The 26,560-nt window shown below is 40.1% G+C and overlaps 4 protein-coding genes, 1 long non-coding RNA gene and 2 pseudogenes across 6 annotated transcripts; 4 read left to right on the top strand and 3 right to left on the bottom strand.

Annotated features, from left to right (window-relative positions):
- Positions 1–596: 596 nt before the first annotated feature.
- LOC145468142 (uncharacterized) lies at positions 597–5,662 on the bottom strand (annotated as a pseudogene). Its single transcript, XR_014042149.1, has 3 exons — positions 5,306–5,662; positions 3,579–3,942; positions 597–925 (listed from the first exon to the last, which is right to left on the bottom strand). The product of XR_014042149.1 is annotated as an uncharacterized LOC145468142 (transcript).
- Positions 5,663–7,867: 2,205 nt separating this feature from the next.
- On the top strand, positions 7,868–9,143 carry LOC145468165 (uncharacterized). Its single transcript, XM_081451851.1, has one exon. The coding sequence runs from the start codon at positions 8,322–8,324 to the stop codon at positions 8,898–8,900; it is 579 nt and encodes a 192-aa protein (XP_081307977.1). The 5' UTR covers positions 7,868–8,321; the 3' UTR covers positions 8,901–9,143.
- A 640-nt stretch (positions 9,144–9,783) lies between these two features.
- On the bottom strand, positions 9,784–10,374 carry LOC145468173 (histone H3). The gene has a single exon (XM_081451858.1). The coding sequence runs from the start codon at positions 10,328–10,330 to the stop codon at positions 9,920–9,922; it is 411 nt and encodes a 136-aa protein (XP_081307984.1). The 5' UTR covers positions 10,331–10,374; the 3' UTR covers positions 9,784–9,919.
- Positions 10,375–10,662: 288 nt separating this feature from the next.
- On the top strand, positions 10,663–11,804 carry LOC145468195 (histone H4). Its single transcript, XM_081451878.1, has one exon. The coding sequence runs from the start codon at positions 10,854–10,856 to the stop codon at positions 11,163–11,165; it is 312 nt and encodes a 103-aa protein (XP_081308004.1). The 5' UTR covers positions 10,663–10,853; the 3' UTR covers positions 11,166–11,804.
- Positions 11,805–11,831: 27 nt separating this feature from the next.
- LOC145468179 (histone H2A) lies at positions 11,832–12,384 on the bottom strand. Its single transcript, XM_081451861.1, has one exon. The coding sequence runs from the start codon at positions 12,332–12,334 to the stop codon at positions 11,954–11,956; it is 381 nt and encodes a 126-aa protein (XP_081307987.1). The 5' UTR covers positions 12,335–12,384; the 3' UTR covers positions 11,832–11,953.
- Positions 12,385–12,623: 239 nt separating this feature from the next.
- LOC145468181 (histone H2B.1 pseudogene) lies at positions 12,624–13,139 on the top strand (annotated as a pseudogene).
- Positions 13,140–14,673: 1,534 nt separating this feature from the next.
- On the top strand, positions 14,674–24,689 carry LOC145468215 (uncharacterized). Its single transcript, XR_014042169.1, has 4 exons — positions 14,674–14,761; positions 14,846–14,899; positions 18,233–18,297; positions 24,616–24,689. It is a non-coding gene; the product is annotated as an uncharacterized LOC145468215 (long non-coding RNA).
- Positions 24,690–26,560: the final 1,871 nt, after the last annotated feature.

Here is a 26,560-nt window from a genome sequence, read left to right as displayed (position 1 = left end):
GTTCTCAAAATGATAAGATTTCTAGTTTAACTCTGCGATTTAATGAAAATTTGTAAGTTTCCTGTAGTAGATTCGCGCTTTCATTTTCATTTTATTTTTTTCTTTTAGAGTTTGAATAAATGTTTTTTTCTTTAATTTTTATTTAAATGCTACAAGACACATACATTACAACCCTTATTACAATATCTAAAGTAGCATTACAATATTGACACTACGCAAAAAGTATTACTTATACTAGATTTTGAGTAAATGTTTGACGTCAATGATGGAATTCGAAAGTCAAAGATGGCAAAACGCGAGCTGTTTCCGCCCCAGGAATATATACGATTAAGATTTGCGGAGACTATTTGGTTCACTTAAAATCATAATATAAGATATTTCCGAAAACAATCCTATGATAGCTTCTAAAATATTGAAAAATAATAATATGAAGTTTACCTTCGACAACAAATACGGGATCTTATAGGACTAAAATATTGATAAACAAGAAATAATATTTCAGTCTGAGTTCTGGCTGCGTGATCAGACCGAGAAAATTTGAAAACCACACAATTCGGTAATGGAATAGTTCTTCATCAATGAGAATGGATTGAAAATTAAGATTCAAAGTTGACTTTGAATATTTCCAATTCACTGATTTTGAAGTCGTTTTCGGGAGTAAAAGCGCGAGAAACGTTCGCATTTGAAGGCCAGTTGAATGTCATCTGGTTTTCGACTCCAAGATAATTGTTACCCTCAACAGCATTTCTTAGTTTAAGGTTGAAGAATCTTTTATTTCCGAAACATGGCCCCATACCTGTTTTACACAGTATACCACCTTCATCAGGATATGCCCTTGGTTTTGCAGATAGCTTGATCGGCTGAGTTCCAGAATGACTTATCAGTGTGAACAGGAAAGAATGGTCGTCTGCTTTAAATTTGTCAACTGCTTAAAGGAATCAAATAAAAGTACAATGAGTTTGACACACATCAAGCGTAAATTCCGTTATTATTGGTCCCGGGTATTGGTCATAGGTCTATAACTATATTTCTGTATATCTGCGAATTAAACCATTTCAGGCAATGGAGTCAATACTAAAAAACTTTGTACATCACGCCGTTTCGCAACGTGATCACGTAAACTGGGCTTACGTATACAGTCTCTTAATTCTTATGTTCCTTCAAATCCGGGCATAATCTGAGCCATCCTATTAGATGAAATGTGACACATGTTTGGCTCTTGCTTCAGTGTTCAAAGTATAAACTCTTTATCAAAGAGAGTCTCGGCTTTAAAAACATTTCGGGTGGACACAGATCCTCTACATTGATGCTCACAGGGAAAAATTGGTTACAGGAGTTTTGGAGCGGTTTTCAACTGGTTTTGGTTTTGATTTTGGTTTTACTTCGGTCAGTAAGATTGGCTGAGTAGTTTAATTGGTAAGTAACTGGTTTGGTTTTGGTCTTGCGACACTCGATTGAAAACCGCTCTATTGAAATAAACCAATACTACACTTAAGGTTGAGTATTGTTCTTACACGGAAACGATGGAGTTGGGTTGGTCACGTGCTCCGCAGAGAATCTACCAGCATTTCTAAAGTTGCTCTCAGATGGACACCAGAGGGTAAAAGAAAAAGAGGCTGTCCAAAATCCACCTGGAGAAGAACTGCAGAAGCAAAACTTCCGGCTCTAAACGTTACAAGGGGGCAAGCTTCACAGCTTGCAAAGGACCGACAGGAATGGAGGCGACTTGTTGATGCCCTATACACCACTGGTAGACTACGAGTAGTCCCTCTTTCGCTTAGTCCGTCGTGCGTGACGCGAGAGAAATTCGCGAGAAAAACATGGCCGCGCGAAATCCTGGGGGCTAGGAGCGCGCGAAAGGAGGGACTACCGCCTAAGCCCAAGAGTTTGCCCTTTCACGGCCGAGTGATTTTTCGGTGTAGGATTTCTCATCTTGACGTCCTCTTATTATCGCCTGTTATCAATAGCCCCGGGAGATCTGAATAAAATTGCTCTACTCTACTCTTCAAGTAGCCAGGCAAAAACATATGCCGTGAGAAGTATATCTTCGTTCAGTGTTCGTTCAACGAAACTGTCAAAGAAGTTTTAAAAAGAAGACGGCGAATGAGGCCTCTTGTAACGATTTTCGCTGCGTCTAAAAGTTATTGCGAATATTTCAACAGAGTTTCAACCGAGAATTTACATTATACATTATACATAGGAGATCATCCAACTGCGGTGAAATGTTTGCCGATAGCAGCGGAAAATTTCAGGTGAATGTCCGGCGTCAAGTAAAAGTCCGGTTCAATCTTTCAAATGGACGGCAGAAAGGCCAAGCTCAGTGAATTTATATTCGCTGACTTAGACGATGCTGTTGAGCGGCGAAATCACTAACACGCTCGCAGTCGGGGTGGAGGCAGAAAGCTTTGCCAAACAAAACACTGGATAAATTTAAATCTTTCCAAAGCGCCTGTCGGCAGATCACGGCTTGCGAAGCGCGATTCCAACGCTTCGATTTGCTCTGGTACCGCTTCGATTTGCTCCGGTTCCAAAACATTCCTGCAAGACGTCACAGGTATCTCGAATGTTGACAACACGTTGTCAACGTTCCTAACATAAGCCAATCATATTTTTGCGTTGTGAGAGCAACGCATAATTCAAACTCTTGGGCTTAGGCGGTAGTCCCTCCTTTCGTGTGCTCCTCGCCTCCAGCATTTCGCGCGGCCATTTTTTTCTCGCGGTTTTCTTTCGCGTCACGCACGACGGACTAAGCGAAAGAGGGACTACTCGTAATCTACACCACTGGGCGCTTAAAGGACTGATCAACACTTAAGGTTCTATTAACATCGTGGTACCCGGCTTCCTGATAAACAGCTAATTATTGGGTTTACTTTAGGGACCGCGGAAGAGGAGGGCTATAGCCCTACCACTTTATTGCTTAGTTTGATTTTTTAAATTAGTGCACCAGATGACATGGACAATTTATCAATTTTACCACTTGAAAGTGACAAAGTGACGGAACAGTGACCCCTAATTTGTTTTTAGCCCTAGCATTTTAAAATGGTCTCTGCAGTCTGTGTTATAATTTTGGTCATAATTGGATATGATACGACGATTATCAGTTGAGTTTGGTCATCAGGCCCCGATTGTTCGAAGGCTTGACAACGCTATCCACCGGATAAATCACTATTCGTTGGATAAATGTTAACAAAACAAACCATGCTATCCACTGGATAGTGATTTATCCGGTGGATAGTGTTATCCACCTTTCGAACAACCCGGGCCACATTTTCAAGTGAAAATCATGTTGTTGTCAGCCTTTGACGTCAGTGGCAGCAAAGCGCACGAAATTGAAGGCAACGCAATATATGGGCGACGCACGGCTTGTTACCGATAGAAACGAGGTAAGTTGCCTGTGGCAAGACCGGCGTGATTTTAAGGCCAAAACTCATATGATAATCGTAGTGGTGAAGCTAAGATTTTAACAACATTTTCTAATCTGTTTTAGTTTTTGATGGACGCAATAAGGCAGCGAAGTAAGCTTGAAATAACAAAGAAAAGCTTTATAGTTCAAGTATTGCAATGAATTGCATGCAGACCTGATTCCCATGATTGTGAAGTGTAACCGCCAAAGATATATTCTCCACTTTTTATCACCACGAGGGTAGGACCTTTGTTATCACAGCAGCGATGAAAGTCAGCAGGTGTGTAACCATCAGTTGAAGCTCGGAACAACAGAGAACATGTCGCATTAGGAGGCAACCATGACTGAAGAGTTGACAGGTGGCTTTCTTCCTTTATTATCCAGGAGTCTTCAAATGGAGAGATGTCCCCTTTCAGTCCTTTCAGTTGATCTATTATTCCTTGAATTTGATAAACATGGCCTCCCTAAGCAGTTCTTTTCGGATTGTCTTGTCATCTGGGCAAAGCAGCTCACCATTGCGGAGGTAGTTTAAGATGTACCTTAACAATAATAAATATCAATATGTCAGATCAAATTATGTGTAAGAATAACTATTCTCACTCCCTTACACTGCTACCCTCATCTGAGCCTCAGACAATGGAGGAGACACAGAGTTTCACAGATTGCTTTAAGGGCCTGTTTACAAGGAAGGAGGGTTACCTTAGCAAGCGGGATAACCCTAGCTAGAGGACAAAAGATAGCCTGGGTTCACAAGCAAAATTTCACTGGTAGGGTAACCCTACAATCCAGGACAACTTAATGCGTGGTTACACTCAAAGGGTCTGGAAACAAGTAGAAAGTTATCCCGGGTAGGCGGGTTAATCCAACCTGGAGTGTTTACAAGGGAAAAAGTTAACACTTGCCAAGTTGACCCTAGCACGCAGATAGGGTAACCCGCCTACCCGGACCTTGTAAACACGACGAAGAAAAAAAGAGGAAATGTGTGAGTGCTAGGGTAATCCTCTCTCCTTGCAAAAAGGCCCTAAAGAAGAGCTCAAATTTACCCCAGAAGCACCAAGGATGTTTTTGGTCATCAAATTGGTGATTTTTTGTATTCTCGTATGGATGTTCCATCCGCAGGTAGGAAGGGGGGGGGAGGGTAGGGATTGAGTTCAAGAAAAATTGAGGCATTTTTACGGGTTACATGTCCATCATGTGGTCTTCACGTTTGCTTTTCTCTCTTTCATGACAATTTGCAAAATGTATATCACGCTTTGGGAACGTTACGTCAAGCTCACAACATTTCAAGGCGTATGGGCACCTTCGTACTTGAAGGGGTGGTGGCCTTCTTGCCTGAAAAATTTACGCAATGCCCGAAAGTGTATGTGTTGAAATCAGGATGCAAACGCACTCAAATTGCGTGAAAAAAAAAAAAAAAAAAAAACGTTCACAATTCCCATACCTATTCAAACTGCTATAATTCCAAAAATAGTTATATTCAAAGCTTACATACTCAATGACCTCTGTTAACAGTCTCGATCTATTTGTGAAAATCTAAAACATAGTAAAAGAAAAAGTCCTAGAAAACGGTAACTAGCTAGAAACTCTATTTACGAGTTTTAGAAATCACCCCAACAGCATTACTTTGTAATGTTTTCTCTCAGGTGTCGCTGCCTGAGTCATGAGCGTTTTGTCCGAAAAATCACATAATTTCCGTAGCTAGGGGGGCTGCACCCCCCTCGCCCCACCCCCCTCCCCCCAGGCTCGTACGCCTATGTATTTCATGAGTGGAATTTTTTCTAACATGCAGTAGTTTTGCTCAGTGCAGAAGAACGAAACAGTAATCCAAGGTTCTCATGCTTGAAAGTGCTCAAAGTAGTTGTGTTTTGAATAGCATACAGTCGAAGCGATTTTATTACTTACCGGAAGAGTTCACCATCCCGGTCTATAAAATATGCTCCATCGTCCTCGTCCGCTTTTAACTCGAATCTTCCAGAAAACATCGCACACAGCATGGAATCCGGATCCTTTCTCAGAGTGTCCAGTGTTGTTTTATAAATCTTACCGCCGACATTCAACTTGATCGTGCTAGCAAAGTGCACTTCATTCAGAGTTTTTGTTATCTCTTCGATGGCTGCTTTTTCTTGTCTTGCATTGTTTAGATCTTGTTCTAACAACTGGCGACCTTCAGCCAAAAGCTTCTGTGCCAATTCAAATAAGCTCAGCTCTTCTTCCTTCTGTGTAACCGCGGCCATAACTGTTAACAGTGGCAACGCAATCTGAACTCAGGTAACACTTCCGGGTTGCAAAGACGGTTGCAAAGAGTTTCGGAAGAGCCGCGTTCTTCCTAATCAGCGTTAGACTACGATACAGCTAAATACTTAGTGTAACAATCATATAGAGAAACTGCATTTTTAGCCCCCAGGCTAGTGCAAGCTGAGAGACGACGATACAGAACAAATAAGACAAATGAATTATAAAGTCTGCTTTCTCATCTGAACGTAATATTGAACATTATAACTCTCAGAGCCCACTATGCTGCAGGTCTTGAGTTAGAGTATCTGTTGTTTTTCATACATTCAGATGTATACGTTCCGGAAAAAGAAATACCCCCATCCCTAAAATATGCGCCCAACTCCATGGCAAATAAGCGCCCTCCCTTGAGTTGCCAAAAGTAGCTACTGTTGCTGGGTGCTAAATGCCACTTCAGTTTTCCCCTCTCCTTTCCCTTTGAACGCCTACCAGGCAGACTTTACACTCCATTACGAAACTTAATTGTGTCAGTGCTGTAAATTTCACGCTACAGTTCTAGAGATTGTCTTACTAGTTTGCGTTCCTCTATCGTTGAAACGGAAAAAAAAAATGCATTTTTCAGGAACTAACGTTATTTCTTTTCTCCTTTAAAGATATTAAAATTTCGTCCCGCTTGGGGAAGAAACGAGTTCGACGCAAAATGACATTCTGGTACTTTCATGTGTTGCATGGTTTATAATAATCTGCGGCTGATCCGTATTGGCTAGAAGAACAGAGAAGAAGATGGACCAGAAAGTAACGTCTGTTGTTGACATTTTTTCCTGTTTTACTGAGTAACCAAATGAAAGAGGTGTGCTTAATTGTGCGGAGCAATCAAATAAAACCCTCTGTACTTAATGGCATAGTAGCAAGATCCATCACACAACTTAGAGGTCTTTGGAGCTGGAGTGTTCCTTTTATTTGTGGGAAGGCCTTCGTTCCCCTCCTCCCCCCTCCCGAGTATAATTGATCTCTGCCATTTTGGCACGCGTGCAAGAGTAGTAGGAAATGGAGTTTATAGTTTGTACCGCCGTAATTTCACAGGTTTGTTCTTTGTTTAAGAAATGGCTTGAACTGCTGATGTTTTATGATAACAAGCTTATTTGCTTTACTGTGTTCATCTTGTCGGGTCAGCAGGTGGAATATGGGGCCGTCGTGTGTTTGTTGACAACCTCTGCATAAAGACCTCCGGACGAGGGTGAGCTTCAAGTAGCTAGTTTTAAAGTGTGGATTGCCTTACAGTTTGATTCAATAAATACTAGGCTAAATAATAAGATAGTACATAAAACGTTGCATGTGTTCCGATCAGAGTTTATGTGGATATAAACTGACAAACACGCAGCCGTAACGGAACCTCTGGCAATTTGACCGCGTTTTTTCGCAGATTGTTTTGTTTACAAACCGAGAATCCTACACATTCTATCATTTTTATCGATCTACTCTAGAGCACTTCTGCTTCTCCACTTTCTAGGACCACTCACGTTACGATTTCAAGAAACTGTGAGCACGTGTTAAGAAGGTGAGGATGAACATGTGATAGATAAATTTAGCTTGCGCGCGAGGGATAAGATCGGCAACTACTGTAACCACTGAGTTAATGTCATATAATGATGGCACCGTAACATGTATTTAAGAAATAAAAAACATGTACCGTGTTTCTATCGAGTATTAGTATAAATCTACTAGCGTTCTATCACGAATGCCGTTCTCTGATTGGCTACGCTACTCACGTTCTATTCTGTGATGGATAGTGACTAGCGTAGCAGCGTGCGCTGGCGGCCGCTTCTTTGTGTTTTTTGAAGTGTCTGTGGAGAGGACTTAGATGAAAGTTTTGAACGACTAGTAGATTTATACGAAAATAATTAGATTATTCGCTCTCGATTTCTATGCGTGATAGTTCACGCGATAGAAATCTCGAGCTTCTTTAATAGAAACACGATTTTTAACCAATCAGCGCGCGTATTTTCTTTGGGCTGTTTTCTAACATTACTTAGCTCTTACAGAATTAAGAGTACAATTCTAAATATCAGCTTTCCTATCCCTAAGTAACCCTCGCGTCTCCCAGAAAGTATTACGTTTGCTCTGTTGAAAGCATGTTTGACAATTTGATCGGAACATCAAACGGTGATATACAAATGGCGGAGTGAAGTAGTTTGTCCTTGTTGTTGAAACTTCAGATGCGTTCAGTGTCTGGAGATCAAAAGAAGGGCGAATTTTATTAGAGAAATGTAAGGTTTAGGACTTTAACTTTCCTATTATTTACAAAATTTTGAATGATAGCGACCTGAGCTAGAGTTATTTAGCTATAAAGATGAAGTATTGTATAAATAGTTACTGACTTTATGAACTTTTACGCCTAAAAGTTTACTCTTTTTCAGATTTCATCCCAAGTTTTTTTACATCTTCAACTTAAAAAATATCATAGCTACAAACTTTGAAGTTTAGGTTCCATAAATCGTGAGAGTATCACACTTTATTTGCGCCAATCGCAGGGAAAACAAGCACAGAGCTGCCCGACGCCATTTTCCAGCCCTGTTTCCTCGGTGGTCCGCATGCTACGCATTTACTTTTCATTCTCATCGGAAAGCGCTTATTAGAATCTTCAGTTCCTAAGCGAGAGAAGGGTTCGTTGTTCTACAATTGCAAGATGTCCGAAGCAGCAAGGTCCCCAGCTAAGAAGAAGCCAACAGCGCCTAAAAAGCCTGCTGGTCATCCACCTTACATAGAGATGATCAAGGCTGCCATTGTAGCACTGAAGGAGCGAAACGGTTCTTCCCGCCAAGCCATCGAGAAATACATCAAAGCCAACTACAAGGTTGGTGAGGTCGGTCCTCACTTGAAGATGGCTTTGAAGAGAGGCGCCGCCGGTGGAAAACTTCTACACACCAAGGGAGTTGGTGCTTCAGGCTCCTTCAAGGTGCCCAAGGAGGAAAAGAAGGAGAAGAAACCGAAGAAGAAGCCCGCTGCAAAGAAGAAGCCCGCCGCCAAACCAAAGAAGCCCGCCGCCAAGAAGGCAGCGAAGAAACCAGCGGCAAAGAAGGCCGCGAAGAAACCAGCGGCGAAAAAGCCAGCAGCAAAGAAACCCGCAGCTAAGAAACCAGCGGCAAAGAAAGCTGCAGCTAAGAAACCGGCGGCTAAGAAGCCTGCAGCTAAAAAGTCCACCAAGAAAGTAGCGAAGAAACCAGCGGTAAAGAAGCCCGCCAAGAAACCAGCTAAGAAGGTTTAAGGAGTGAGGCGCTCCTTCACCAAACAAAACGGCTCTTTTAGGAGCCACCACATGAAATAAAAGAGCAATAATCAACAGAGTACTCCTCCGAAAAAAGTAATCCTTTCTTTGGATTTCTGAAGCTATAAACTTGTGCTGTGAAAGCTCTTGGTTCGTCCTGTCTCCTATTCCTTGCCCGTAAAATACCGATACGTTACAAATTATTACTCGGTGAAATAATCAGTTTCTAAAGATTTGTTGCTCAAAGCGCGCTTTAACTTTAACGTTTTGAAAGTTGCGTGACTTGTGGTCTCATAAGCGTGTCACGCAAAAGTCAGTTGAAAGATTCGTTTTAGTTTGCGCGCTCGATCGAAACGCGCCCAGTACCCGAGAGAGTCTGGAGCGAAAATGGATTCTATCGATAACAATATTGAATAAAATAGATCACCTATAATGCCAAGCGAAATTATTTACTAACGGCTATTTCGGGCTATGGTTTTCCAACTGATTCTTGGACAATCAGAAATTACAAATATCTTTTGACAAATAAAAAAAAAAAAAAACCGTCCAACATAAAAGTTTTTAGCTCACGTTATACACTGATCGGTTCTTTCGGGTCTCGTTGAGTGTTCGAAAATTCGCGCGGGATCATTTCAGCTTGTCCCGAAACTAAAATGGGTATTTGGCTCTTTATAGGACACAGCGCTGACTATCTTATTATTGTAGAAACACGAAAGGCCTTGATTTGGATTTTTGCAACTTCAAACTCAGCTTTAATTTAGAAAGAAAGTACTGTGGATCATAACCTTCCCGAGAGGTTTCCAAAAAATTTTAGATTTTTGATTTTAGATTTTTGCTTCACAAGTACTCCGCTTCTACGAGAACTTAAGTTCTGCCATGAACGCATGGCGAATCAACAACTATATATTATCTACTGTGAAGGGAATGCCACATTTTATGTAATAGATCAACTGGTCATTGCTTTTATTCATGTGGTGGCTCCTAAAGGAGCCGTTTGTTTTGTGAAAGTGTTGTCCACTTTATGCTCGCTCTCCACGGATTCGGCGGGCCAACTGAATGTCCTTGGGCATGATGGTGACGCGCTTGGCGTGGATCGCGCACAAGTTGGTGTCTTCAAACAGACCAACAAGGTAAGCCTCGCTAGCTTCTTGAAGAGCCATGACAGCGGAGCTCTGGAAACGCAGATCGGTCTTGAAATCTTGAGCGATTTCTCGCACAAGACGCTGGAAGGGCAGCTTGCGGATCAGCAGCTCGGTGGATTTCTGGTAACGACGGATCTCACGAAGAGCGACTGTACCAGGCCTGTAACGATGAGGTTTCTTGACTCCACCGGTAGCAGGAGCGCTCTTACGCGCTGCCTTAGTGGCGAGCTGTTTTCGTGGAGCTTTTCCACCAGTTGATTTACGAGCGGTTTGCTTTGTACGTGCCATGTTCGATATCGAGAAATATCACTGATATAATAACATAATAACGTTACAAACGGATTTATACCTGGCGGGCTTGTCCCTGATTGGTTCAAAACTATGAGATTTGATTGGTTGAATATAATATCACCAAATAATTTTACGGTTCTGTGATTGTATTTCGATCCTAAGAAACTTTCAAAAGTTTTTTTTCAGGAGTAGGACATTTCTTCACTGAGATTTAAAGAAAAATCGCTTGAATAGATGCAAAGTTAGTTATACTTTCCTTGTGCGTTTTTATGGAGGTTTAATCAATGGTAAGGACTTCTTTCCCTTTACAGAATGTGCTCGCACGTGTTGTGTGAATGAAACGAATACCGGCATTTTATGATAATTAACAGTATTAACTGACCCTTGGCTTTGTTGTATGTAGTCAGCCAATAAGAACGTGCATATTCGCGTTGTGTTTCCCGAGAGGTCATTGTTCACCCTATAAAATGCATAAATGGCGCAAAGTTGGTTATATCTCTGATACAAGCAAGTAAGCAACATGTCTGGTCGCGGTAAAGGAGGCAAAGGTCTAGGAAAAGGAGGCGCCAAGCGTCACCGAAAGATCCTTCGGGACAACATCCAAGGCATCACCAAGCCAGCCATCCGTCGTCTTGCTCGCCGTGGTGGTGTCAAGCGTATCTCTGGCTTGATCTACGAGGAGACTCGTGGTGTTCTCAAAGTTTTCCTTGAGAACGTGATCCGCGATGCTGTGACATACACCGAGCACGCAAAGAGAAAGACTGTGACAGCCATGGATGTGGTGTACGCTCTGAAACGACAAGGCCGTACTCTGTACGGATTTGGCGGTTAGACTACACAGTCTGCCAACTCAAACAAACGGCTCCTTTAGGAGCCACCAAATCTGTCAAAAGTCATGACCAATAAAATGTTTCTTTGTAATACTAATACAACACTAATAGCGTTCCCACAGATCGCGCGCTGAGGAAAGCCGCTTCGTTGCCCGAATATTCGACAAATATTTTACGATAACCTTTGAACCGAACAACGGTGAGCTTTTAATTGTTTGTTCCTGCGAGGTTTTGGCGCCATTTCTGCAACGGTCGACCTGCTCGCGCGCACAACTTGAACGGTTCGCAGTTTAGGCTCGATTACCAACCGCTGTTCGGGAAAGGAGCCGGCGGGGAAGAATTCGAGAAAGCGGCGGAAATCGAGCCTATTCGCAGTTCTGAATGCTTAAATTTACAAGGAAAAGGGCTTGCGCAAGGCTGCTCATAATTATTGCTCGGTTTTTGGCATGTGAAATATATGCAAGACGTGTATATCGTGCGCACGAAAGTCCATAGAAAAGATTGCGCGCGATTATTTCAAAGTTCGATTTATGTTTGCGCAAATTTCGTGCACGAAAAAACGTTTCCGCGCTATTGCGGAAGAAAGGACGTATAGATAGAAAACTTACCATGTTTTAGTTTGAATAAACAAGGAGAAGTGTTCGGGGCTTTCGAAGTAAAACTGAAAGCAGAACCATTTTAACAAATGTGTTTCTTCTTTGTATATTAGTATTCATGTTGGTCAAGACCTTTGTAATATTTGGTGGCTCCTAAAGGAGCCGTTTTTTTTTTTCTGTGAGTCAAAGCTTATTTAAGCTTTGGGTTTCTTCTCCGTCTTCTTGGGCAGAAGTACAGCCTGGATGTTTGGAAGAACACCTCCCTGCGCGATGGTGACACCGGCGAGCAGTTTGTTCAACTCCTCGTCGTTACGGACAGCCAGCTGAAGGTGACGGGGGATGATTCTTGTCTTCTTGTTGTCACGAGCAGCGTTGCCCGCCAACTCGAGGATCTCGGCACTCAAATACTCGAGAACTGCAGCCAAGTACACCGGAGCACCAGCGCCAACACGCTCAGCGTAGTTTCCTTTGCGGAGAAGACGATGGATACGACCAACTGGGAACTGAAGCCCTGCTCGGGATGAGCGGCTCTTGGACTTGGTGCCCTTTGCCTTTCCTTTACCGCGACCAGACATGATTGAATGTAAAACTCACGAGTTTCTGAGAGAATGAAATAGAAGCGATATGTACTACCTTATATTTGCCACGGGTCGAATATAGAGGATCGAGATGCACCAATAAGAACTTTTCATTTGACAAGGGAAAACAAAGACTCGAAGTGGTATAAACAAACCACATGCAAAATAACATGACCCTTAAGGTCTGACCAATTAGGAATCGAGGATTTCGATCCTTATGGTAATTGATCCTTTCAAAATTTTATTATAAATACAAAATGCATCATCTGGACCTCATTCAAATCCATTCTGATCTACAGACATGGCACCCAAAGTTGCAGGAAAGAAGGGCGAGAAGAAAGCCGGTAAGGCAAAGGCCGCCGCTGATGGAAAGAAGAAGAGAAGGGGAAAGAGAAAGGAAAGCTATGCTATCTACATCTACAAGGTGTTGAAGCAAGTTCACCCTGACACTGGTATCTCCAGCAAAGCCATGGGCATCATGAACTCGTTCGTCAACGACATCTTCGAGCGTATCGCCACCGAAGCTTCCCGCCTTGCCCACTACAACAAGAAATCAACCATCAGCTCCCGCGAGATCCAGACCGCCATCAGGCTGCTTCTGCCCGGTGAACTGGCCAAACACGCAGTGAGTGAAGGAACCAAGGCTGTGACCAAGTACACCAGCAGCAAGTAAACTCACTTTGTGGGTTTCCCGCCAAAACAAACGGCTCCTTTAGGAGCCACCAAATGTTATAAAAATCAATGACCAACAGCACAGTCTTTTGTGCTTAATTTCAATAGCCCTTTCTCGTAATGCGCATATTATTTTAAGACTGTCTTACGAAGTTCTAAGCCTCCCACCGAAACTAATGTGGTTGCAAAAACGTGAAATGTCTGCTGTGCGTTCCCCTGATGTTAGACTTAATATGAAGGTATTTAAATTCGTATTTAATAGGAATATTAATTCAAAAGGCAAATCTTCGTGGAGAAATAAATTTGATAATATAAGACGACTCGGTCACGCAGGAGGTTTAAAAGATCGCGTATTTGTCGTTCTCTTAGTTCACGCTTGTTCACCGAAGTTTTCGTATCTGATAGGAGAATGACGTAGCCAGCAGGATGTCGCGCGCGAATAGTTCATTTCGTGCGCGAATTCGCGAACGCAATTTGGCCAATTCCATCTCGCGGCTTCTCCAAAGCACCCCCCTCACTAACTAAGGAACGGAATTTAACAAATAAAGGGACGAGAAGCAGCAGGCTATGGCGCGTTTTCAGGGTCAAAATTAAAAACTAACTTTTCCAACTTTCCTTACCTGCTAAGTAAAATGTCTGTCATTTCCTGTCTTTGAAATTAGACAGTACGCATCTCCTTTGACCTCTGAAACAATACATTCCGCGTTTCCTGAATACTAAAATCATAACGTCCGGCATATTTTGACCTTTGAACAAAATTCTCTGCGTTTCCTGGCTTCTCTCGAATTTTGAGTCCGGCATGTTCTGACTTTCGATGTAATTAGTTACCAAATACCTTACTACTTAGTTTAAACATCTCAACTAAACATCCCATGCCGGCACCTGACAAGGCATTTAGTTCATAATGAAATCTCGCTGCTGAGCCGACATTCCGATTTGTGCGATATTTGTAACCAAGGGGCGATCGGGTGTGTCCAGTCTCTTATTCTCATCAGTGCCAAGTCAACAGGCTGCTCCACGATCCACACTCGTACATGTTGTATATACCGCGCTATTTTCGCTTTCGCTGAAGGAGGATTTGAAAAAAAAAACAAACTATACTCCTCGTATATATTCTGTTGGTTCCATTCTATGGAGCACGGGCGAGGCTGGGGGGAGTTTGATTACAAACGGGATATCCGGAAGTACACAAGGGTTTAGTCAGCCTGCGAATACTGTCACCTCTTATACAATATGTTTATTACAAAAAACACCTGAAGAATAAGCATTAGCGTACACGTATGGCAAGCATGTAGCGGTTTGATAGGGAAAGGAACAAACGGGACGCAAGGTTCTGGTGCTTTCATGGAATTCTTATTAAAAAATGTCCTACAATCAGCCTCCACACAAACATACGCTCTCCCCTGCCGAGAGTGCTGGCCAGTTTTAGGACAGCAATTAGGATTTTATTTAGAATTTTGGTTAGGCATAGTTGATAATGACCAGCATGAAAAACAGAGACGAAGATGAGCTTAAAACGTTTTTAATTGAAGTTTCTTCTTGTTTTTCTGAGTAAGCAAATAGAATGGTAGCCCTTGTAAAATTCATTAAATTTGTAGTGTTTTATTAGCTTTCGCCCCTACCGTTAGTCCCTTCACGTGCACTTCCTAGCCATTTCCCAGTGATCTTTGCGAGTGTTGTTTGTTTCGGCCATTTTGGCACGTGTGCAAGAAAAATAGTGGAAAGTTCATTGAGTTTATCGTTATTTCAAAGGTTTGTTCTTTGTTTTTAAACGGTGATATTACTTGATCTGGGTCATAAGCTAACTTTCTCCACTTTTTTGCTTATCGGAACCAGGAAATGGAATATGGAGACGTGTTTGTTGACAACTTGGGAAGTCCCTGGACGAAGGTAAGCGTGCTTGGAAATTGTTTTGCGTTGTGATTACCTTACAGTTTGGTTAGATCAATACTTGACTAGATAATAAGATAGGACATTAACGTTGTATGTGTGTCCATTAGAGTTTTTTCTTCCTTTAAGAGGCACATAAACTGAGAAACATGTAACGCAAAATTTCTGTGTGCCATTCCATTTAATCCGCCCCCCTTCCCCCCCCTTCCCCCTCCTTTATTGAGGAGCTTTGAATTTTACCCCCTCAGAAAAGTTAAATTTTTACCCCCCATGAAAGGAAGATCAAAAAGTGCCAACACACTTCCCCCTTCAGAATGTATTAAGGTAGCTGAACACAGTTTTTGATACCTGTGTTTCATTCACCTTTTTCTCTAAAACCCTTGATCTCTCGGTCGTTAAAAATGGCAGCAAGCAAGTTAACAACACAAACTTTGGTTTTTTGATGGTTGAGCTGATGTATGTGCCGTTGCCATGGTAACATGAATAAAATAAACAGGCCCTTAAAATCGGTTTTGTTTATTTGTAGAAAATCTAGTCATTAGATTTTCTTTGCAGTAGCCCTTTTCACGGTTACCTTTGCTCATTTGCATTACAATAAAATCTAGCATGTATGCGAGGCAATTTGGGGCTATTTTGTAGTTTTAGCCCGAAATTGCCTCACATCCACGTTGAATTACATTGTAATGCAAACAAGAAAAATTAACCATGAAAAGGGCTCTTTGCCTGCAACAAGCTTGTAACAATTCTCACAAGTTAACACCATTTTGCTAATAATTTAACAGAGAGATCTTTAATTATGCCTTGTTGAAGGTTCATTGGAATATCTAGAATTTCCTTTGTTAAAGCTCAATTATTTTCAATACTTTAGGTACTTATTTCCTAAAGTATTTTCGTGCCAAATTTTATGAAATTCTGATGAGTGGTTCTCAAGAAATAGGCGTATTTCGGAGAGTGCAATTTTTCATTTAATCACAATTTTTTGACTAACTATGCATGTGCTGCATTTAACTGGGTTCTTGCACTAACAAAGAAAAAGCTGAGAATTGCTGGGTTCTTTGCATGGTTACCTTTTCTAACATATCTTTGTAATAAAAGACTAAAACCATCAATACATTGTGTTCAATTATAGAGAAAAATAGCACAGATACCGCAGGCGTTGACTAAATAAAATGCTCGCTTTATTGACGGCATGTTTGTTTTTGCAATTCTTATGCATGTGCTGAATTGAATCAGCAAAAGTGCGTGTGAAAAATGTGTTCAACTCCTTAAGGATGTTTGCGCTAATTGTTTCTGCGCATCCTTACTGCGCATGCAAATTCACATACCACGTCATGCGTGGGCGTGCACTAAGTAATGAAATGAACAAGATAGGGCAGATGGCCATTGCTTTAGCTTTGCTTGGATTTAACGATCTTTGGACGTTCGGTGACCCCTACTTTTCTTTTCAGAAACAGATTTTATTTACAATTATCTCCACATTGTCCACAATAATTTGAACAAAAAATCAATGTGGGAAGTTTAAAAAAAAAATCTAGATTTCTGTCCGCGGGACATCGAATCCTACCATGTGTGAAACTATGGTCGCTAAATGCAAACTTGTCCTTTAAGGTGGCTCATAAAAGTAATATTTCTGTGATTTCTGTGTAATATTTCTAGTGTGCACTTCAGCGCGAGGCATCATGCAGGGGTTTGCGAGATAGTGCGCAAGGTTTAAAGTTTACGAAAATCAAAACAAACATGGCGGCACGAGGCCTACTTCGTAAAACTTTGTTATCCGCCAAGTTTCAGTTATTTTTAACTTCAAAAACATCCATCCTTCAGGCAATTTCAAAGGAAAACATCCCTTTAAACCGCTGTGCTGGAACATAAACAACAATTGTGATGTTGATGTTGCGATCCATCACACCGGCTATCAATCTAAAAAACAGCAGGAAAATACTACTCTTCAGGTTTTCTTTTTCTTTGTACTTGGCTAGTGTCACCTCTGGGTATTTATAGTACTCATTTTTTACCGCTTATACTGCTAACCACAACAATGAAAAAGAAAACACTATTCGTGGACTATTCACATTTATTCGCGTGGAATTGCGGGCTTTACTGATCAGTGGACGGCCTTCAAGTGTGCGCAAAGTGCGATCTTATAAAGTCGAGATTTTAATTTGCCCTTAGAACGCACGTGAAAAATTCCTTATTCACGAAGCTAATATCTCAAAAACTGATCTGGTGACCCTACTTTTTTAATGCAAAAACTTATTCAACAGCAAAAGTAGAATGCATGTGCGTAATTGTGAAAAAAACTGTGGAGTGGAATATTATTTTTCCAACTAAGAAATTTCCATTTTTTTAATTTAAGCAAAACCTGCTCTGGAGAATTTTTTTTGAATTTTCCCTGTTTCTTCTTCTGTATGTGATAAAAAGATTTTTATCAAAAAAATAAGGGGTCACCAGCTTAGTTTTTAAGATAGATGCAATTGATGGTAAAAAATGGGTCAAGTTTGTTGCTATGCGACAAGACAGTGTTGTGTTAATTTATGACTTCAACACAATGAAAGGAACAGTGGAGAGTTATCTTAAAAAAATAGCACAGCCATTCAAAACAGTACAGTTCCAAGCCTGAAAAATCGCACCTAGTTTTATAAGTCTCAAAATAACAGAAAATTGTTTTGGGCCAGCTTAAGGAACATCACCAGCTGACTAAATTCACTTAGTAGGTTCACTTAAACAATATTTGGCAGAGAACATTTTACTTCAGAGATCTAATTGCAATATTTTTGGGCTTACAGACACTGTGACCTTGATTGCTAACAAAGCGCGATTTTTTCAGATTTGGGGTGTTCTTCTGGGCATGTTCTCTCCAAAATAAAGTTGGTGACCCCCCATTTTTTTACATTTCTGATATAACTTACTCATCATCTTACAGTGGTAAAAGTCCCAGAAAAAAATCCAGGTTGGAAAATTTTTGCACCAACCTCCTTAAAAGAGAAAAGAGATTGGAAATGAGCAAGAAATAAATTTTATTTGAGATGATGAAATCAAAATTCTCTTGTACGTTGTACGCGTTCAAGTGGTAGATTAAACAAACTCTGCTCCATTGTCATCTTTGTGGTGCTAGGAACCCCCGCCAAGAAAACCTTCCCTACTTTAACATACATGGGAAGATGGCGGTGACATAAATATTTGATATGCCTCTGTGTTGGGAATGTGCTCCCTTTAAATTTACTTGCATTAGTATGTGTAAACTGCTTGAAATGCAAAGTTTGTATCCAGCTGGAAAACATTGAAGAGATGTTGTCTTCGTGGCAACTAAACACCGATATTAATCTTGTTTTCCAGATGAGATTTTAAGTGAAAACCAAGTGGTTCATGACTTCTGCAATCAGTGTGTAGCAGTAATCCAAGTAAGCAAACTGATTAACAATTCTTGATTAATGTGATCAAATGAAGGGGTGCATGGAAAAAAGCCCTAAATGACTCCTGATCTCATGACAAATCCTCTTTTCTGAATAAGGAAGTGAAAAGAAATTTGCTAGGAGAATCTTGCAGTCTATCAGATGTCACTTAGGGTCTTTTTCAATGCACCCCTTCAAATATCCACCAACTACCAATGAAATATTAATTTTGCAGATTTTCATTGAAGGGGTGAGTGCAAAACCATGCTAAGTGGGGATTTGGGTGAAAAAAATGTTTTCTCAAAAGTGCCTAAATTTTTGCATATGGTCTTCAATGTAATAGAAGAATATTGTGTATTTTTGTCGTTGGTTTTTGCTTCAGTTTTGAGTTGTAACATATGCAAAAATCTTGGCTTTTCCTAGCCGTGTCTTTAGGAGTTAATTTGTTGAACAGGAAACAGACAGACTATCTCAAATGAAGGGCCTCATTCATAAATTGACTGCAAATTATATTTTAAACATTGACCTGGACTTTTTTCCTTGTTTGCACATTGTTGGAAGAAAATCTGCCCGGATCAAGATAGCTTTCTCTGTAGCAATGAAGGCAGTGTCTTATGTCAATGTGATGTGTAAAATTTAATGTAGCTTCTGTTTATAGCATTGGAAGTCAAAATCAAATCCCACAGTATCAGTTAGCTGTCTTCCTCAATGTATGTCGGATAATAGCATACAAAGCGGGAATCTAGGAAACATTGTTTACATCGGTTATTGTGACGTGAAACACACGCTTGAAATCTATTGGGCGTCAAAGGAAATACTGTCAAACAGAAATTAGATGCGATGCTTTAGAGCTCTGTCAACTAACTATTGAAGTGTTCTTTTAAAGTACCTTGCATGACTGCCTGCCTGGTGGTTGAGAGGCATCATAAAGCGTTGATAAACCCATAAATCATCAGGACATTTAAAAGAACCAAAATGTGCTCTCTGATGTTCGAACAAACTGATACAATCGAGGTATCGGCATTTGAAGTCAGGCAGCAAAGTTCAAGAGCAGTTCTTGCCCAAGAAAACAATCCACTCGTGAGTTGTGACCCATTTGCCAAATGTTGCCGTTGTCAAAGTTTCGAAAGTGTGCACTGATTTTAGACTGAAATAAGTCTTGCATCGACCGCCATGTTTCCCGCACGTGAGTTGTAGAGAACCTTCCCAGCATGCATTGTGCTCAAGTGCAGTGGATGTTTTGTGGCTTTAGAAGCCTGGTAAACAGCAATATTAGTAAGTTGAAGTGGATTTTACATAGTTATTGACACAGGGAGTACCACAGATACTGGCCAACAAGTTGCGATCGATCATAACAGCACTTTTATTTCAAATTGGCATGATTTATAGTGTTTCTAACTTATGGGATGAGGGGACAGAACCCTAACCTTGGGAGCCTCATAAAACCAGCATTTTGTGAAATCTACATTTGACTGTTTTTAAGGTGAAAAAAGTGTCTTTGAGGTTGGCTGTTGACGTGAAATCAACTTTTTTGTGTTTTTTTCAAGTGAAATCAACATCTCTGAGCTTTCAAGTGTCAACATTCAAAATGTCTTCTTTAAGGTTACTGTAGACATTCAAGGGCCTATTTTGTCCAAAATTATTTTTTACACCAAATTTAAGACTTCTACTTTATCTGAATTTTGCAAAGAAAATTATTTTAAAGACTTAAAACACGAATGAGTTATCCAGTGCACAAAAACGTAAGTTTTTTAAACGAGTCAATGAACCGCAAACTGTGATGAGCCAATTAAAATGTGTTAACCCTGGAATTGAGCAGTAACAATTTTTGCGGCAACTGATCTCATCAGCGGAGTCGTATTTCGCTTCTTTTGTTTATTCCTGACATCTTGCAATTTCTTGCAGAGAAATCTTCACTTTTATAGATCGTTTTCTCTCTGAAGTGATAGACTAGGCAATTTTGCATAGTCTGCGTGTTCCCACATTTGATGATTTGAACGCAAGCACAAATCCCAAGTGAATGTTTTGTCGCTGCCCTGCTCCAGTTTCTTCTGGCTCAGAAGTTGATTCCTGTGTAATTATCGGTGAATTTAATTAAATTTTAATTTTTTAAATGTGTAAATATGCGCACTTGACTCTGCTCACCAAGTAGTAGGCCTGTTCAAGGATATTCCGCTATCATTCCTCTTTTTCCCTTTTTCTTTTTCCCATTTATACATACATACATACAAACTTTATTTACACATGATAAAAAATTGCTGATTGGGTTTATAAGCTGCTGAAATGAATGTTTCGCATCAGACTTCGCTACTCCTGATGTAAAATATAAAGATATACTGTAAATATAAACATTGCACATTCATTCCTGGGAAGCGTTACTGGAGCCCACTGGGGAGTTCAAAGCTGCGTTTCATTGGTTGGCAGCATGGTCACGTTGACAATCGCTTCAGTGAGGTGCAAAGACTGTGGGTTTCTTTTGAGGCCAAAAATTCAAGGTTTATTTTTGCGTGAATTACCTGTATTCAAATGAATTAATAGGGTATGTAGATTTATCGGATGTAAATAACACGTGGCCAAAGTCTTTGTCAGATATTAGCATACCAAAGTGTGTGAGGATTTTGCGAAAATCAAAATATTTTTCCTGTGGCATCCCATTGAGTAACAACTGTCAGAGAATTTTCTATTGTTTAACTTTGAAAGGGATTTCCTAAGCAACCAATAGAAATATCAAAAAAGCCTCACATGCTTTGTTAGCCCATCATCTCCTGATTTAGGATGTCCAGTCAGTTTGGATGTACGTGGTAACACAAAGGCTGGTAGTTCAGTTTAGTAAGTATGGTCATTTTTGCATTTGAAAGCTTGCACATGCCTATCAAAACAAAAATAGCAAAATATATTATTTTTGGATTCTACAAATTATTAGCTTTACAATGATGATCATATAGTTTACCGTCTGGTTTTCTTTGAAGCAGTGCGTAAAGAAAGCATTTTCCGGAAGGCACCCCTGAAGGTCTACAGTAACCTTAAGTGAAATGAGCATCTCTGTGGTCACGCATTCTTGTAAAATCAACATTTAACTGTTTCTTAAGTGGAAAAAGTGTCTTTGAGGTCACCTTTTGAGGTGAAATCAACATGTATGTGTATTTTTTTAAAGTGAAATCAACATCTCTGAGCTTTCCCGTTGATGTGAAATCAACACATGTTTTTTTTAAGTGAAATGAGCATCTCCACGGTTACACATTTTAGTGAAATCAGCATCTGACTGTTTTCTTTATTGAAATGAGCATCTCTTTGTGGTTATGCGTTTTCCTGAAATCAACATTCTACAGTGTTTGAAGTGAAATCTACACCTTTCAGCTAGGCATTCTCGTCAAATCTACATCATTCTTTGAGTTTGTATGTTCTCATGAAATCAACATTTTGCTGTGTTTAAAATGAAATCAACATCTTTGAGCTTGGGTGTTCTCATGAAATCAACATCTTTGAGTTTACGTGTTGTTGTGAAATCAACATTTCACTGTGTTTAGAGTGAAGTCATCTTTGAGTTTACGCGTTCTCGTGAAATCAACATTTCGCAGTGTCTGAAGTGAAGTCAACATCTTTGAGCTTATGCATTCTTGTGAAATCAACATTTTGCCAGTTTTGAAGTGAAATCAACATCTTTGCGGTCGCAAGTTGACGTGAAATGAACATTTTGCTGTTCATTAAGTGAGGAAAAAAAATAAAAACTTATTCTTATATGGATCACGCAAGAAAGAATTGCGTTATACCTTGTCCAAATTTGGCAGCGTTGTTGGCCAAGAACCTCAGACACTAAAATCTTAAAAGTTGTTGTCACTGACTTAAAAATCTTAAAATAGACGTTTTGGCTAAAATACTATAACCTTCTTCAGTGATGAAATGAATGTTAATGGCGTCTAAATGTAAATGAGATGTTTATAAGAATGTGCGGAATGCGCTAGGGATTAATTTAGCATTTTGTAAATGTCTGGAATATGCGCGTGGTCAGTAATTGAGTTTGGTTCGCGAATGGAATGCCACGCTTCCAAGAACAATCTACGCGACCACAAGCGACAGCGGTCTATGACCTTGACATTATTAAAATCAAATTCGTGGTTGTTTTTCATACAGTGTTGCGCCAAAAGAGAGTTCTTGTCACATGTGAGGACGGCTCTTTTATGTTCTTTTGTTCTGGATCTCAGTGTTCTGGATGTTTGACTGATGTAAAGTTTTTCACAGTTTTTACAATTGATTCTATACACGACACCAGTTGACAGGTCTTGATCGAATTTGTCCTTTGGTTTCTTCAGGATCGAACCAACTGTCTTGATGGGTTTATGAGCAACATTTACGTCGAATTGTCCCAAAGTTCTTGCAATTTTTTCAGAGATTCCTTGAAAATATGGCAAAGTAACAAAGCCTCTGTGGCTTTGAAGCTGATTATTTTGGGGCTGATTTAATGCTTTAGGTGGTTTGGTTCTTTGGCAGCTTTTTAAGAATTGGTCCGTGTAACCATTGGTTTGAGTGCGTCCACCACGTGTTGTACTCTCTTAACGGCTTGAAATTTTGTTTGTTTTACCTTCTGCCCCTTCAGTGGTAGCACTACAACATGAATCTTTGATTGTCTAAACTGCTCATGTATCGCAGGATTATAACTGCTGTTTAGATGGATTATCTCTCCTTGCCCATGTCATGTTGTCGCCGAATTCAGTCATTCAATTCTTTGTACAATAACACTGGTGTAACTCTGCGATGTCGATGTAACCCATAACTATGTTTGTCTCGGAAATTGCACAATTTTCCATACTTTTGTGATGCGGTCCACAACTTTAGATACACTGTAACGCAAGTCTTCCTTGCATGATCTATATGAAAATAACTTTCCATGTGTGGAATTTAAAGGTTTACTGTACATGTAAGACAATCAAAAAATTATTTGAACAAAGGCCAATGTTTGTCCCGGCCAGTTATGGGTGGCACGGGAGTCAATAGACATAAAATAGGGGTAAAATAGTGTAAACATACAGTCAAACCTGTATTAAGCAGACCCAATATTAAGCGGACACCTTCTATTAAGTGAACAGTAGTGGAAGTCCCATTTTTTCATTTCCCACATGTACTGTAAAAAATACCTATATTCAGCAGACACCTCTATTAAGTGGACACAGACAGCTTAAACTTGACATTTATGGTCACTTCTATTGTTAGAAACCTGTATTAAAATGGACACTGCATAAAGGACGCATTTTTTTTGTCCACATTTTAATAGGTTTACCGACAAAGAGCTGTCACAGAAATGTGATATATCATTATTCAGTTTTGTTTTTACAAAACTTTTGGTATGGTTTGATTTTGTGAACCTTCGTATAATTTGATCAACATAGATACTATTGCTGCATACTTAAATTGCTTTACCTCATATATTTGTCATTGCTTGTGGAAATACAGTATTTTAGAGTTATCAGCTGTGCACTGGAATGCTATTTGACCCTTAAAAAGTCTTTCAATACTTAGCTCTTATTAACCAAGCAGGAGGTCTGTATAGGGGAATCTTGACCAAGGTTATGAGTACCGACCGAACGCAGTGAGGTCTATACAAATGACTGAGTTCAAGATCCTCCCATACAGACCGACTAAACTCGGTTAATAAGATGTTTATTATATGGCGCAAACAAGAACAATTTAATTCATTTAAGGTAATTGGTTTGTACTAACTGACATTTTGATTGGGGACGGCAATGAGCTGAATTTAATTCTCCCAAAGTTTGCTCCTCCTCTTTACTTTTTTTTTTCTCATCAGGCTTTTTGGCACTTCCATAAAATAAATATTGTTAGATAAAAATAGTCAATGATTTTGCATTTTAGTTTGCAACTTTTTCACTGCAAAACATTACCGGTTTAGATGCCGGTTTAGATAGGAAAATCTAGACCGCTTTCAATATCGATTTCAGCCAATCAAATTTGTGAATTTGGTAGTTCCCAGTCCTTGTGAGACAGAGCCATATAATAGCGATGAATATAAAAATGACCCTTTTAAAGCCTTTCAAGATGAATTCTGAAGGAACCTGTTTTCAACGGACACCCTGTATTAAGCAGACACTAGCACAGGTCCCAAGGGTGTCCGCCTAATACAGGTTTGACTTTAGGTGCCCTATTTTAAACCTACATGTATTTTACCTAAGCTGTCCAGAAAGATCATGAAAACTATGACAAAAGCGAGTTTAAAATAGCTTTAAATTCTGTGAATTGTTTCGTGATTGGTAATTAGTTGTCTTGTAATATTTTTAACCTGGCTCTGAACGAAGGTATTAAATCTTTCTTTTCCAGATCGGATGCCATCAGTGACAAAGTGGACCAAAGCATGAAGCAGTTATCTTAAGAAGGGCTGCATGATTTGTTTTTGCAATCCAGCTTTTGGGTGAACCAGGTAAAGAAAGCTCTTGAATAAGCCAAGTTCAACATCAATAAATTGAATTCAGGCATGCAATTTATTCTGCCATGGTTGATTTGTACAATGAATAAGAGAGCTCTCAAATAACACATTTTTGTTAACAATACTGTTTTGAATTAACTGTCAATCAAGTAATTGTTAAAATATTCTGTAGCCATGTTCAAAAGTCCTACTCTGCCAACAGACTAGTTAACTAACTGACTGATCATTCGCCTGATTGATTGATTGACTAATTGACAGACTGATGGATGGTCTAATTGACTGACTGAGTGACAGGCTGATGGACAAAGGAATGGACGGACAGACTGACTAACGGACTGACAAATGGACTGAAGAACAGATGGATAGACTGAATAAACGACTGATGGACTGACTGACTGATTGACTTGAAAATGGACTGACTGGTCAATTGCCTTATTGATTGACTGACTAATTGACAGACTGATGGATGGTCTAATTGACTGACTGAGTGACGGGCTGATGGACAAAGGAATGGACGGACAGACTGACTAACGGACTGACAAATGGACTGAAGAACAGATGGATGGACTGATAAACCGACTAACTGACTGACTGACTGATTGACTTGAAAATGGACTGACTGGTCAATTGCCTTATTGATTAACTGACCGATGGATTGTCTAATTTACTGACTGGCTAACTGACTGTCAGACAGGCTGACTGACTGGCCGACTGATGAACTAAACAAACTGACTGACTGGTGGATGGTCTAATTGACTGACTACCTGACTAACTGACTGACAGGTAGATGAACTGACCAAATGATTGACTGACAGGGACTGCCAGACTGACTGGCCAACTGACTGCCAGACTGAGAGACAGACAGATCAACTGACTGACTGTCTGACTGACTTACTAACTGACTGACAGACTCCCTGTCTGCTTGCTTGGGACTAGTGATCAATTGTCAGATTATTTGATTGATTGACTGCCTGACAGCCAGACTGGCTGGTTAATTCTTTAGTTGATTGATAGACTGACTGACTGACTGACTGGGTGATTTGATTCTCCAATTGATTGACTGATTGACTGACTGGCTGACTGACTGAGATACTGACTGATAGACGGACGGACGGACGGACGGATGGACTGACTGAGTGACTGAAAAAATGCTCAATACCAAATTTTGAACCTTTCGTTATCATACGGATTGACTGATGTATTGACAGAAAGAGGGATGCAAGAACCTGCTGACAGATAGACAACTTAACAAACGGGCTAACAGACAACCATGTTAGTCAGAAAGAGAGACTGAAAGACAGACAGACAGACAGACAGAACAATTTAGACAGATAGCCTGATTGGCAGACAAAGTTACCTACTTGATTTTAAGGACGTTCGCGCGAAAATGTTCTACTCGATACATTTTCTTCCAAATTCTATGGCGGACAGATAACGAATTACTTTTTTCAGAAATTAAAGAAAAAAATGGTGGTCACGGACTTCGTTTCAGAGATAAAGCGCGTGGAAAACTAGTCTGATTTTGAAAAATTGGCGCTCGTAGATCAGCATGGTCTCCAGGGTTATTAGCTGAAAATATCAAAGATGAATCAACGGAGTCAAACTATCCTAGTAATATTTTGTATAATTGAATCCGTTGCGTTAATAATTCCAAATGTTGGTAACGTTTTCACAAAACTTAACCCTTCAAGAGGCATTTGAAACCGCCGCACAGGTAAACGAAGAGCTAAAAAGAACAGAACTCGATGATGCATTTTGCAAAAAATTCAAACTTCTAATCGATAGATTTTCTTCATTTTTTCGCTAAACGTAGAAAATCGGTAGAGAAAAGGTTCCATC

This window comes from Orbicella franksi, chromosome 14 (genome assembly GCF_964199315.1).
Source record: "Orbicella franksi chromosome 14, jaOrbFran1.1, whole genome shotgun sequence".
Lineage (NCBI taxonomy): Eukaryota > Metazoa > Cnidaria > Anthozoa > Scleractinia > Merulinidae > Orbicella > Orbicella franksi.
The sequence above is the reverse complement of the archived record's forward strand: the minus strand, read 5'-3'. Positions and strand labels throughout refer to the sequence as shown.